This window comes from Seriola lalandi, unplaced genomic scaffold, assembly GCF_002814215.2.
Source record: "Seriola lalandi dorsalis isolate HSWRI2012SDOR001 ecotype SW California unplaced genomic scaffold, Sedor1 jcf7180002054522, whole genome shotgun sequence".
Taxonomy (NCBI): Eukaryota; Metazoa; Chordata; class Actinopteri; order Carangiformes; family Carangidae; genus Seriola; species Seriola lalandi.
The window spans coordinates 1,000,011-1,014,103 of record NW_019525075.1 but is presented as its reverse complement, the minus strand read 5'-3'; the positions used below and the strand labels follow the sequence as shown (position 1 = coordinate 1,014,103).

At 41.9% G+C, this 14,093-nt stretch overlaps 2 protein-coding genes across 4 annotated transcripts in view; one reads left to right on the top strand and one right to left on the bottom strand.

The window, feature by feature from the left end:
- The window catches only part of erc2 (ELKS/RAB6-interacting/CAST family member 2), a 37,760-nt gene extending 31,456 nt beyond the window's left edge, over positions 1-6,304 (top strand). For 2 of the 3 annotated variants that reach the window (XM_087176031.1, XM_087176030.1), the window contains 6 exons: positions 2,434-2,557; positions 2,680-2,840; positions 4,073-4,220; positions 4,803-5,459; positions 6,026-6,093; positions 6,217-6,304. In XM_087176031.1, the coding sequence (XP_087032157.1) occupies positions 2,434-2,557; positions 2,680-2,840; positions 4,073-4,220; positions 4,803-5,459; positions 6,026-6,052 (1,117 nt within the window). In that variant the 3' untranslated portion in view covers positions 6,053-6,093; positions 6,217-6,304. Of the gene's footprint in view, positions 116-2,433; positions 2,558-2,679; positions 2,841-4,072; positions 4,221-4,802; positions 5,460-6,025; positions 6,094-6,216 lie in introns of all 3 variants that reach the window. The other variant, XM_087176032.1, reaches the window with a different exon arrangement.
- A 4,750-nt stretch (positions 6,305-11,054) lies between these two features.
- On the bottom strand, positions 11,055-14,009 carry creld1a (CRELD disulfide isomerase 1a). The gene is made up of 6 exons (XM_023414257.2): positions 13,871-14,009; positions 13,261-13,432; positions 13,050-13,133; positions 12,642-12,737; positions 12,376-12,516; positions 11,055-12,283 (listed from the first exon to the last, which is right to left on the bottom strand). Exons 2-6 carry the CDS (start codon positions 13,430-13,432, stop codon positions 12,063-12,065), a joined length of 714 nt encoding a protein of 237 aa, XP_023270025.1. The 5' UTR covers positions 13,871-14,009; the 3' UTR covers positions 11,055-12,062.
- Between the last annotated feature and the right edge of the window lie 84 nt (positions 14,010-14,093).

The window sequence follows — 14,093 nt, the reverse complement described above, 5'->3', positions numbered from 1 at the left end:
CCTCTGCCCCTCGCCCCACCCCTCGCCCCGGTGGCAGAGCTCCCCCTGACCCGCTCCCTTCTGTGTCCGCTGCTCCCCAGCAGATAGGGGGCATGGTGTGGGATTTCCTGGGAAAGTGAGTGCTCTGCCCTGGCACTTCAGCTCGGCTGCGTGGTTAAAGTCTCCGACTGCTGCGACTGCAACTGGTTTCACCTGTGTGCCTGGGTCTGCCTGCTGTCTGAAGGATTCACAGATCTTTGTATCAGAGTGACAAGCTCTGTTTTTAGCACATGGTGTCATTACTGTATCTGAGCACATGATACAAAGATCCCTGGATTCATGTTTTGCTTTTATTTCTGCAGCATGTGTTTGCTTAATGGTAGCTCTATGCCTATGTGTCATGAATGGTTTTTGATCTATGTGTGTGCGTGTGTGTGTGTGTGTGTGTGTGTGTGTGTGTGTGTGTGTGTGTGTGTGGAGAGAGAGAGAGAATTTTTACTGCATGTGTATTTATTCAACTGCATATGACAACCAGCCCTGATGACAGAATGGGGATTTAAAGTCAAACAAAGATTTTGTTCTGTATGATAAATCACATTACAAATTAAATCACCATATAGAGTAAGATTAATTGTACTGTATGGGTCTCAATACTAAAATTCAATATGATGTACAAACCTTAAAGATTAAGGTTTTTACCTCAGCTAATGAATAAGTGCTAAGCATCTGGTCATAAAGTTTGAAATATATGTCTAGGCATATATTCTGTGATAGTCATTTGAGTCCCTGAACAGTAAGCGTTACTTCACACTGTTGTTCCTGCTGTGGCCTGTTTCTGTAATGATGCATGATGAAGTCAAACGGTTAAAATGATCACACCAAGGATTCAGCCACCCTGGAACCAAATTTCACAATTTACACAGTAAAACAATTCACATTTGTAATTGAAAGCCCCTTTAAAAATGTGCACCTGTATATAGATAATTGATACTAAGTAATACTGTGAATGCTACACTGTGCTATGTATTATTAGAGGTTTGTGTAGAGTATGGTGAACTTGGTGTGATTTTCCCAACTGCTCTTGCTTCTTTTGTACTTTTTAGTTTGTTATACTGTACATGCTACACCTCCTTATGTCCTTTGCTGAAATATCTTGCACACTAATACACATACAGACACACACACATACACCCGTTTGTGTCTTTTTGTGGTGTTTGGTGTGGCTGTGTGTTGTAGCTTACTGTATGTAAGAAGTTTTTTGTACTTAGAGCTGAAGCCTCCTCCTGCCATGAGCACGCTTCCCCTGCTCATTCCAGCCACCCATCTGTACCCTCCTCATTTGTAACTCTCAGTCACCCTCGCACCTTCATATCATCCCAGTAACAGAACCTGACAGCCCCTCTCTTCTCAAGTGGTCTTTCCCGATGCCCACCTTCCCGCTCTCCCTGCCCAACCTGCCCCCACCCCGCCCTGCCTAGCTTGCTCTACCAGACACTAAGGGAAATGATCAGCCTAGTGGCCTGCATGAATAGAGCTGCTGTGCTCCAGGTCTACACGCGCTCAGTGAGTGAGGTGCTGTAGTAGGTAGGATCTTGACTGAACCCTTGTTCCTGAACTGTGTCGGTTCAGTCGGGTCTCTTCTGTCTGAACCACCCTGCATCCATAACTGATTCTCTCGCTAGCTCACTACTTCTCGCCCACTTGGTCAAACCACTGTTGGCTTCCCCTCCTTTTGCTCGGCACTTAAACCTGTGCTCCTCACCTCTTTTCTTTGCCCGGCTGATTTTTGCCTGACTGACTGCATGTCTGCCACTCCCAGGCTTGGCAGCAGATGCACATAGTTCTATGTTCTCAGAGAAGGTGCATCCTGCATTAGCTGTGTCAGGCTGCAGAGCAGCAGCTGTCACAGGCTCCTTTGTAGTCAGTGAACACACTGTGATCTCCTCTGGGTCCTCTGTATTTTCTTGTGGTTGTTTCTTTATGTTCTGGTTCTAATGTCTCTTTCTTTACTTTTTCCTGTGTGTGCTCTCGTCTCCTGCTTTCAATGTCCACTTGTCCCATCGCCCCTTTCTCTTCTACCTTTTCCTTTCCCCATCTGCAGTCTAGCTCCAAGGTAAGCAATGCCCCTGCCCCCATCGTGCCCCCATCTCTACCTACCCCATGCTAACTCTGGTGCTTAAACCTGTGAGTCATCTCAGCACTGTCATGTTAACATGAAGCTAACAATTCATTTGTGAGGCTCATGTCTTGTTGCTGTCGTGGTGATCTCATGACTGGTACTATTTTGAAATAAGTCTCATTCAAAATGCACCTGACATGAATGTCTACTACACTTGTTGTACTTGTTTGTGTTTGATGTTTTTTGTTGTGGTATATGGGTACACTTTAACTACAGAATCGGATATGAAAAGATTATTTGCAAGAAAATGACCTTGAAGTGTTGTGGTTTTACAGACAAGGAGGCAAAGACCAGACTAAGAAGGGTTCAAACATCAAACTGGGACCACAAGGGGACAAGAAAGGCTTAGGACAGGACCCTCGTAAGGACACCTCCATGGATAGTGGCCACCACTTAAAGGTGAAGATTTTAATCATGAAAAACATTTAACACTTATGATACATGGTGTAGCTCCGGGTAATAAAATGTGGGTCTTCAATGTGTCTTTTGTGTGTTCCTACATAATGTTTGTTGTCTATCAGCTGGAGGAGCTGATGAACACACTGGAAAGGACAAGGCAGGAGCTGGATGCCACCAAGCAGCGTCTCTCCTCCACACAGCAGTCTCTGCAGGAGAGGGACACCCACCTCACCAACATGAGACAAGAGCGCAGGAAACAGCTGGAGGAGATCCTGGAGATGAAGTTAGTGTCATCGTGACCTTTGACGTTGGCCTTGCAAAGACACTTCTCTAAATGTGTTTGAGGCAAATCCATGAAGGGATTTTTATGTCTCCACGCTGGAGACAGCCAGGCCCGGAGGCGTTTTGGGTTCTGCGTCCATCTGTCCCTCCCATTCCCGTGAACACAATATCTCAGTAACGCCTTGAGGGGATATCTTCAAATTTGGCACAAACATTCATTTGGACTCAAGGATGAACTGATTACAATTTGGTGGTCAAAGCTCGTTTTTGCCATAACTCACAAATTCATACACTAAGTATGACACAGTTTAACTCAAATATCTAATAGGATAAAATGTTGAAGTGATGACATTTTATATCCAAATGGTGAAAAGTCAACTTCAAACATCATAATGAAAGTAGTAATAGTAGTAGTTACATCATAGTGTTCTGCAAAATCACTTCTGGCCACTATTCAGCGCTTTAACTCAGAGATTTTGACCATATCTGCTGCAACTTGGCTGGTTGACAGAGGCGATAATTCTATTTTTGTCTGGAAACATAGTTCAATTTCTCCCTTAACTAAAAAAATATCGAAAAATATCGAGGTTAGAAATAGGGCATGCAGTTCATGCTTCATTTTATACCAAAAGACCTGGCTGAACTTAAAGTCGTGTCAGCGTTTACACGCCCATAGTTTGCTGGTCCTTTTTTTGGCCTGTTATTTGTGTGATCAGGCTTATTGATTCTCAGAGGACATTTTACAGAAATAAAACCTCAACTTGTCATTTTTACACACCATCTTTAAGTGGCAACTGGCTGTAGCTTTGTATTTAACAGACAGACGTGAGAGTGGGATCAATCTTCACATCTTACTCTCAGCACAAAAGCAAATAAGCGCATTCCGAAAATATCAGACTAATCCTTTAAAGTCTCAGAGTGAGGAGGGAGCATGAGAAATGTCATCTTGTGAGTTGTGAGGCTAATTTAATGTCATCCTTGAGGGGAGAACAAAGCAATCAGAGTTTTGAGTGTCTTGTGGCATCAATCATCATCTGGCTCCTTTAAAGCTGGAGCCTGGCCAGAAGTAGCTTCTCTGGCACTTGAACAGGTGAACTGATGCAGTTTGACTTACAGTTCTTTAGTTAATAGAGCTTCAAAAATGGCTTAACAATATAGCATTTATTTAATCTTTTTTCTCTCTGTTTGATAGAATATAAGTGCTGATGCCCTGATCTTGTTTTTGCTCTTCAGACAACAGGCTCTGCTGGCAGCCATCAGTGAGAAAGATGCTAATATTGCACTGCTGGAACTGTCTGCCTCTAATAAAAAGAAGACCCAGGATGAGGTGCTGACCCTCAAGAGGGACCGGGACAAACTGATGCACCAGCTCAAACAACACGTAAGTACTGCAGCACAATGTCAAGGAAATCTCTTTGCACTCTAACTTGTTGCCAAGGCAACATTAATCAGTATGAAAAATATAGCACAAGGCAACTAGCCATTTTTTCCATTTCATCTACAGGGGAGTTGTACATACACATGGCCACTGAGCCTCTTTGGTACTTTCAGTTTTGGCACTTTTCCCAAATATAGCATTTCATAATTTTGCCGCATGAGTCAGAGCTGCTATGTTTTTTGGGGGGCAATTAAGTCACATCCAGTCAAGCCCAAATCAGATTACAAATTTGCCAACTGCACGGAAATGGCATTAACTTTTCTGGCCATTAACATGAAATTTAAATATTTTCCAATAAAAGTTTGTTACATAGCTGAGGTCAAATCTATTCAATTTGTTGGCCCATTAATGTAATATTCAAGGTGTGTTCACCTGGTCAAAACTTGAGATTTAAAAGTATGCCTTTAAGACTCAAATCAAGTTCTGGCACTGATCATCTGGTCTCTTCATGTATATTATGATGGCATAATGTTCTGTTTAACAGCTGCAGATGATCAAGCACTAACCACTTTCCTCTTCCTACAGACACAAAGCAGAATGAAGCTAATAGCCGACAACTATGAAGATGAGCAATATCATCCACATGGTCCTCACCACCCCCAGCCTCAGCCCCCACATGCTCAGCCTCAGCCCCAGCCCCAGTACCCCCACCCTCCCCACGCCCAGCAGACTCCATATCCACACACCGCACATCCGCAACATCCTCAGCATCCTCAGCATCCTCAGCATCCTCAGCATCCACAGCATCCACAGCACCCGCAGGCCCCTCAACAGCACCCGCACGCTCAGCAGCCACAACCGCAGTACCCTCACCCTCCTCATCCACAGCACCCCCAGCAGCATCCTCAGCATCCCCAACAACCTCCCCAACACCAACAGCACCCACGTCCCCCACAACCTCAACACCCTCACCAACAGCACCCACAGCACATGCCTCAGCACCCACATGGACATCCCCCTCCGCAGCACCCTCACCCTCAACACCCGCACGGTCCTCCCCAACAAGGACCACACCCCCAGCATCCGCATCCCCAGCACCCCCAGCACCCCCAGCATCCCCAGCATCCTCAGCACCCGCAGCATCCACACCACACCCAGCATCCACGTCACCCGTCGCCCCATCACCGTGGAGGGCCAGCCCGAGGACCCCCACATGCTGGTCACCGCCCCTCCCCGGACCAGGTCAGATGTCTCGCCATGTTATTCCCTTTACAATTGTTAAAAGTCCCACCAAATTCAGCAGTAACTTCAACACCATTAACACGTGCAGCTTGCAGCTGAAGTATTGTCAGATCAGCCACTTTACGATAGCACAGTGTTGCCAGTGGTATAGAGAGAAAGGCAACGTTGCAAACTAAAGAACAGGGGTTTTATTTTAGTACTTTTGGAGGTCTCAAACTTTGAGAACTATAACAAATGTCAACTGCTTGCTCTTTGATTTTTATATTTTTCCAAGACAAATTATAAAAAGTTAAAAAACTGCCATAGAAATCAACACTCACTTTTTCACGTGATGATAGAAATCCACGCAGTTCAAAGTATAGCCATGTAAGATCTTTGCCAAAGCTTCTGTGCTAAGCACTATAGTTTAATTTTGCATATTAATACTTTCTGTGATTCTGAGCATGCTTATTTTTCTTTCACACAGCATCCTGCTGTGCCAATGATATTTTTTACTCCAGTTTCTGTTTACTTTCTTCTCTTCATGCTTATCGGTCCTGTTGGGCCTGCAACACTGCCAACAACAGGATGACGAGGAGGGCATTTGGGCATAATCCTTGCTGTGACAACCAAAGCTCTAATGTTGTTTTGAGGGGTGAGATTTTTTTTTTTTTGGATATACTTTTCCACTTTACGATTCTCAGTTTCCTGTGTCTTATGTTTTGTAACAAACTAAAAAGCTGCATGACATGACATGATCTTTTTCTTTTGCATTCAGATGATTCAGTCACTACTGGAAGAGCACAGCCATGCCATGATGTTGAAACACTACTACCCAACCAAACATTTGTTATCTCCACTCAATCAGCACTCAGCAATGGGACTTTTGTTTATTTTCCGGGAAAGAGGAAGGTGCGCTCAGGTGTGCAGGTCATGTGGGGAGGCTGACAGCTGGGCAGGTAATTTCACGCCTTTCACACAAAGACATCAAAACATCTGATAGTTGCTTACTATACTATGACTATGACATTTTTGATGTCTTGCCATGCTACGACATTTTATGACATTTTTGATGTCTTACTATAATATGACAATTTAAGACATTTTGGATGAGTTACTATTATATGACATTTGTATGACATTTTTGATGTTTTACTATACTATGATATTTGTATGACATCTGAGTTTAAATTATGCTCTTCTTCATTTTCTGCTCAGGGTGACCTGGGACCTCTTCTTCGTGTGAACAGGAGCAGATGTCGGCCACTTTCTCCGTACAAATCACAGATGCGGGACTGAATTAGATAGAAAGAGGCAGATGTTGAAGTGCTCTGTGTCAGATTGTTAGTTTGAACAGGCATGTGATCAACATGGCAGCCCTTCATCAGAGGTCTCACAGAGGTCACCTCACCTGTCTGTCACCTGCTTCAGACCGACAACGCCCTCTTGATCCTCACAGCAGAAATCTCATGACTGTCTGCCAGCCCAGTTTTTATTTTCCTCATCCTTTTTCTTTTAGTTGGTTCAAGATCATGGTTGTCTTGCTGTCTGTTTCACCTGCCTGACTGACTCCTCTGGCTCTGGTTGGCTCCCCTGCTTGACTATGTCATGGTTTCTCGATCCTCACTGCCCTGCTGACCCCACCTGGTGACATCTGACCCCTCTGCCTGGCTATCATGACCCTCAGTGTGCAGAGTCTCTTTTGTTTTATTCACCTGGTTGTGGCACCCAATAATTTTTTTTTACCTTTATCATACCCCAAATCACCCCTTTCTAGAGAACCTCATGTTCAGCATCCCTAAAAAAAAATTATGTATTGTCCCTTTACTTGCTTTTTTCCCCCCAAACCTGAGAATCGCATGTTCCACACACACCAGATTTGAATGCTTTTAGGTTTTTTTGTCGTCATTTCTTGTTGGCAACCAGAAGAGCTTTGAGATGACTGCTAGTACGCCTTTAGCCTTGTCTGCAGCATCGAGGGGTTTCCTTGGCTGCATGAGCAGGGCCCTCCAGTTCCTGGGCTTGTTTTGGCCTTAAGGCTGTGGTTGCCATTGATGTTTCTCTTCATATTACCTCATTTTAATCAGAAGTAGTCAAAAAAAAATCAATCAATCTATGCAGATGTCAACATAGAGTGAATGCATTTTTATTTCCCCATCCTCACTAAAATTTATCAATCAAAGTGTAATTAACCATCCAATCAGAGTGGCCAAGAGAGTGGTCAGAAAATGTTCATCAGAGTATTTTGAGTTTCTGAGACTATGCACCTATGCACCTCCTCTGTGTTGCAGGAATTTTTACTAATGGTGCTTTTGCTGGTGCTCAAACTAAATGGTGTCAGAAGACCTGGTCAAGAGCATCTTTTAGTCCTTTTACAGTAGAGGGATTCGATCCCACAACGGGCTTCATAAACAACTGTAAAAGACTTTGTACATATGATTTGACAATTGGGGCTTTGTGAGCAACAATCACTTCAAGACCCACACAGAGGAGATTTCCCTCTATGAATACTGCTAATATAAATAAAATTATAGACTACGAAGTGGAGGCGATGTCCAATAGATGTTTTCCCTGCAGGTCTGTTTGTACCATTGACACCGGAGTCTCTGACCTACAGTATGCTCCTGCTCCCCTCTCCCTTGTACTCTTCCACCAGTAGTCTGTGTGACCTCCCCAAACATAGTGACTTGTTTTCTCCTTCTCAACAAGGTGGCCTGTGCCTCGTAAAAACTGTACACATATATGATAGATATGCATATATTATACATATAGAGAGAAATCTATAGAGTGTGTCTATATGTGGTCAGAAAATTGTTTCAAACTGACGAGATACTATATGTTTTTTCTTCATGGTTATTTTTCTAACTGGCTTGAGGTCAGAGAGATGTCTTATTTAGAGTGTTGAGTGGTGTGATTTTACCTCTGATTTGTACATTGTGAGAAAACCCCTCAGCAGCAAGTAACATTCCCTGTCTGAAAATACAGGACAGCCCAAAAGAAAAAATACATAAGAGCTTTAGAACAGTTTATGGGAAATAGAGAAGTGTATCCAAATATATCTAGAAGTCTCGAAAAGATGACATTATTACATTCCTCTCTAAATGTGAAAACCACTCAGTTGAAGACCACCTGGCCTGTGGTAACAACTAAGAACAAAAAAAAAACAAAAAAAAAAAACAAAAAAAAAAACCATGGAATTTTGCAGCTCACATAAGTAGCAATGAGATTATGTCTGCTGCACTCAGCAGTCAGAAACTTGCACTTGTGAGTGAGGACTATCACTACTAACATCTAAGTGGAGGTTTGAGTGACTCTGTCGGGATGCATTTGTTTCGCGTGTTTGTCGTCGTCGTCGTGTAAACAGAAGTGGTGACATATGTGACTGTGACAGCTGATTTAAATAGAAAAAACAACACACATTGTTACAGTATAGCGGAAAATTTAATTAGACTGTTACTATCCCCACTTCCTCTCCCCCCCTCTCATGGTGCTTGTGTGTCTCCCTGATATGGCCAAGTGTTGATTGTTGTATATAAATGTCTCTCCACCACCCCCCCACCCGCCCAACCCATCTTCACAGACGGAGGTGATCCATGTCTCATGTTTTACGTGTCTGCTTCCTCCATGAACCTTAACAGCTCTTGTCACTGACCAAGAATCAACAGATTGTGTGAAATTTTGGTGTTTGTGTTTACAAATGTTAAGAGAAAGGTCCTGATTTAGATTAAAAAAATAAAAATAAAGGGACGACAATGCAAACAGACAGAGGAGCGAAAATCCTCTCACTTCACCATCAGGGGGGCGGAGTACGAATCCTCCATTTTCAGGTCCTTATCTACTGAATACTTGAAGTAGGGGGTTCTCCTACCATGAAATAGCATATATGATTTACATGGTAGACAACATGGAACATTTCAACTGTGCCCATGCATGCTGATTTTTACATAATGTGCCAACTGAAAGTGATGATGTAAGGATAATCTCCTGTTCTCTATGCAGAGCGATTTCTCAACTGTTGTGTCAAAAAGGTTTAGGAGGCGCGAGGCTTAGAGGCTGGGGCTGGTTTCCTGGGCTTAGACTATAGACTAATCCTGGTTGTGAATGACTGACATCACACTCAGTGTGAGGTGGAGTCAAGAAGTCAAGTCTGCATCTGTGCCTAGAAGCAGCCGTATAGAGGGACTTGAGTTGAAAGGCCTGTAGATTCACCAGTAATTTTCAAAAGGCCTTCAAAAAAAAAGTATGAAAAGCCTAACATACATTTTCACTTTATTGTTGTATACAGTTTGTTTTTCTTTTATTGTATGTCGCTAAAAATTTTGGATTAAACAAATCACTGTGACCAATGCCAGAAACATTTTTGTTTGATAAAACAAATATTGTGTTTACTTTTTTATTATTCATTTTTGTATTTAAGTTAGCTTTATTTATTGAATATGCCAGTTTGAGACTGTACTATTTGTATAAGTAAATGTTTTGAGCTGTACAGTAAAGACCTAGGAACAAGTTAAATGTGAGTGTCCAGCATGCTGAATGATTACTTGTGTGAACGTGAGCTAATCTCCCATGAAGCATCATTCCTCATACATTAATTGCATCTGCATCGTGCATTGTGACGGTGTGATGTTGTGTTTGAGAGTGATGTGTGTCTCACTTACTGTGTCCTCTTAGTAGACAGCCTGTGCAGTTTTGTGAGAGTGCAGCATGTTTTCGGGGTTGCTGGTGTAAATGTATTCAGAAAAGAGAGACATGAGTGTGTGTGTGTGTGTGAGAGCGTGTGTGTGTAAGTGTGTGTGTGTGTGTGCGCGTGTGTGTGTGTGCGTGCGTGCAAATGTGTGTACAACTGCATTTATTGTTTTCTGGGGTAGTCTGTGTGTCAGTATGTGTGTGTGTGACTGTGTGTGTAATGAATGCACAAGAGAAAAATCTATTTAAAAAAAAAAATTTATCAGAGGAAGTCCCTAGAGAAAAAAAGCGAGATTGAGCAAACGTTTTGAATGAAGCATGGATACTCTGTAATGTTTTCTGTTTTTTAAACCTAGGAGGCTGTCCTCAGTGCCCCAGTTTGCTATTGTATGTGCTGTATCAGAATATTACTATTGAGTGTTGGCCAGCTTGTTTATATCCATCAAATAAAGGTGACTTTCTTTCTGTCTCTGTTTGTGATTTTCTTCGCAAAGTTAAAATCAGTTTAATCTTCACAGTTTTCTAATACTAACACAAACATGGTGTGATGCTGATGTAAAATGCAAACAGGCACATTGGCAAGTGAAGTTTAGTTTCAATTTCTTATTCATATTTTTCTTTTTTTTTTTTACTGTAGTAGAGTACTCCACTAGGAACTGCCTATGCTCGGCAGAAAACGTACTACGTGATTAGAATACCAAATAATTCAGCTAATTTGGAAACTTATTCCAATAACGATACATTCATTTATTACTGAAACTTCAACGTGCATATAATTGATACTGTTTTGTCTATTTTCACAAGTTTTGTAGAAAAATTATCAGAAAGTTCTTTTAATATTCTGTAATGAAGACAGATGCCGAGTTATCCTGCATTAATAACGTCATTAGCAGCGGCTGCCTGCACAACAAGAATAATCCTGAGTATGAAGAGTGTTAACAGTATTTATTTCAGCGTTTATATATATATAAATTCACACATGGAGAAAAGAGGTTTTAACATTAGAAATCTTTCTACATCATGTTACAGCCTTAGTATAAATACATTGTAGTTAACATAGTACCAGAGTCAAATATTATACTACATGCTTTATGAACCCATACCTGTACAGCTACATTTAAATTCATGCTGTAAATTCTTCATCATTAAAGCCTGACCTGGCAACATTGTATTTTGGCTACTACAAATGACAGGTGTTAAAAAAAAATAATCATCAACAATCATGGCTCATTTCCAGCTCAGTACAGGAAAATGTAACAGCTGGACAGTCAGTGAAAACTTATTTCTATGCCTTAGCTGACAGCTGTGGCCAGATGTTTTCAGGTTGTCCGTCTTTGTCTGTCCATCCCATTCTCAGGAACACAATGTCTCAGTAACGTCTTGAGGGAGTTTCTTCAAATTTGGCACAAACATTCACTTTTGGCCTGAAGGATGAACTGATTACAATTTGGTGGTCAAAGGTCACTGTGACCTCACAAAACACATTTTTGGCCATAACTCAAGAATTCATACACTAATCATGACACAATTAACACAAATGTCTAGTAGGATAAAATGTGATGATATTTTATGCCAAAATGATCAAAGATCAACTTCACTGTGACATCATAATGTTCTGCAGAAACACATGTAGACATTATGCAACGCTTTAACTCAGGAACAACGTCCCCTTGGAATTACAAGGTTCTATTTGACATTTTTGTCAAAGTTTTCATGGTGTTTCTGTCGTCGTTCAATGATGATTATTTCCTCTAACAGACAGAGAAGTGTGACAGTAATGAACATCTTTCACAGCAAAATAAAATATTTTCATGTCAATAACTTATATTGTCCATAGTACAAGCAAATGCACATGATTTACCTGCTTGAACAGTGGCATAAGCATTTGTGCATCTACCATATGAAATGTTTAAGTCCTTTTTGCAACAGTTTTGGACTTTAACGTCCCTTTAAGAAGCCCTGTAACAAACGGTCTGCCCTGTCAGAGAGCCAGTACCCGGCCATGGCTGCCACTGCTCCCATGAATACAGACATGTAGACCAAATCTCCCTTAGCAGCCAGTGTGGCCAGAGCACAAATCACCACCCCAAAGAACATCTGCTGCAGCACCTCCACCTCATCATCTTGGATATCCTCAAACAGACCTTTCTCCTCAGAACCTACAGGAGGAAATGGATGTGTGAGTGGTTGCAGTGAGGTTAGGTGTTAGGTGTGGGTGTAAACATCCTTCTGTGTGTATGTTGAGACTCACTGGGCAGCTGCTTCTTCACACAAACACTGTCCTTGCGGCTGAATCCTTTAGCACAGTCACAGCGGAAAGAGCCGTCTGTGTTGGTGCAAATCTCATCCAGGCCTTGGCAGGCGAGGACTCTGTCACTACATTCATCTACGTCTGAGCAAATGTGACATGTGACATAATCTCATTAGAGACTTGTAGATTACTGCTGTTCCTCAGAAACACAGGATTGATACATGCTAATGAAATAATACTAAAAATGATCTCTAATTCGTAATTACCCATACACTTGGACCCTGTCAGTCTGTACCCAGAGGCACATTTCCTGCAGCGTGCTGGGCCGCTACCCATACAACCCACACAGGCCGAGTCACAGGCTGAGGAAAGAGAGTGATCATGTAATATCTTCATTTACAGACTGTGTTGTGTTATCAGCAAGTTTTAAACATTCTTTTAAAAGCTGTAAGACGTGTACATAATTGTACTGTATCTTGAAAAGTGGTACAACTGGTCCCAAGGTGACACTGGAAAACAATTTTATTAACTTTTTGAAATACTGTTTAAGCCATTTCTTTTTCTACAGCCTCATGAATCTAAAGATTTTCTGCATTTCTCCGTGGGTTTTGGACAAAAAAAACAGTCTGAAGACATGAAAACATACAGTGCTTTTCAGACCCTGACCCACTGACCTCTGCACTCGAAGGACCCCTCAGTATTGAAGCAGTAGCTGCTGGAAGGACAGTTTCCCAGCTCAGTGCCACACTCATCAATGTCTATAAAACAAAACATATATTCAAAACATATATATGTACCCGATGATAATTCTCCTTGTCTTATGTCATATCAATATACAGTATATAGGGAGTTCAAGACTCATACACAAAGCTCTGCATACAGTACCTACACAGGTGTTATTATGGAGTGTCCACCCTGCTCTGCATTCCTCACACTGGTCACTCTCTGGGCCTGAACACTTACTGCAGGTACCAGGACAGCTGTGCACCTGAACCGCCAACAGACAACACAGCCAAGCAGCCTGCAGCAGGTTCCCATGAAGCATCCTTACTCCCATCTGCTCCAGAAGATAAAGTTGTTTATCTCCTCCAAAATATCACATCCAGGTCTGTTAAATGATGCTTGCAAGTTGTGAGCATAATAGCTAAGAACAGACTGCTGTCAAAATAAGTATAGAAGGGATAAAACAAGCTCCATGTTTGAGACAAAATACAGTTTATCTTATATCCCATCACCCTTGAGATTATGTATGACTGTCAAGTACCCAGGTAGAATTTCCACTTCCTTCCTTCCACTTAATACTATTTCACTAAATTTAAAATGTAAATATGTATTTTTTTTACTTCACTACATTTACCTACATTTACATTTTATTTACTGTTATTATATTTCTAAATTTACAACAAATCAATCTAAATCTGACAATGGAGCAGTCAACAAACATTAACGTCGACCTTAAAACAAAATCTAGAGATGGTTAGTTGGTTTTATTTACCTCTTTCAAGTGCGTCGCCTGACTCTGGAGTAGTAAAGTTTCAACCACCGCAGACGCACTTGTTCCAGCTCACTAGAGAGTCGCCCATGTGACAGACTGTAACCCAAACATCCCGAACGAGCGGGGCACGTATCAGCCTCATAGCACCGCCACGCCAGAATGTAACGCAGCATGTAACAAGCGCTTCTCTGTGAGCGTAAACCGAGACTGGGCTACACCAATC

Coding starts and splice junctions, on each gene's coding strand:
- creld1a (XM_023414257.2), bottom strand. CDS start 13,432: ATGGGAGTAAGGATGCTTCATGGGAACCTGCTGCAGGCTGCTTGGCTG. Junction 12,738..13,049: donor GGGGTCCTTCGAGTGCAGAG/GTCAGTGGGTCA, acceptor CTCTTTCCTCAG/CCTGTGACTCGGCCTGTGTG. Junction 12,284..12,375: donor TGTGAAGAAGCAGCTGCCCA/GTGAGTCTCAAC, acceptor TTCCTCCTGTAG/GTTCTGAGGAGAAAGGTCTG.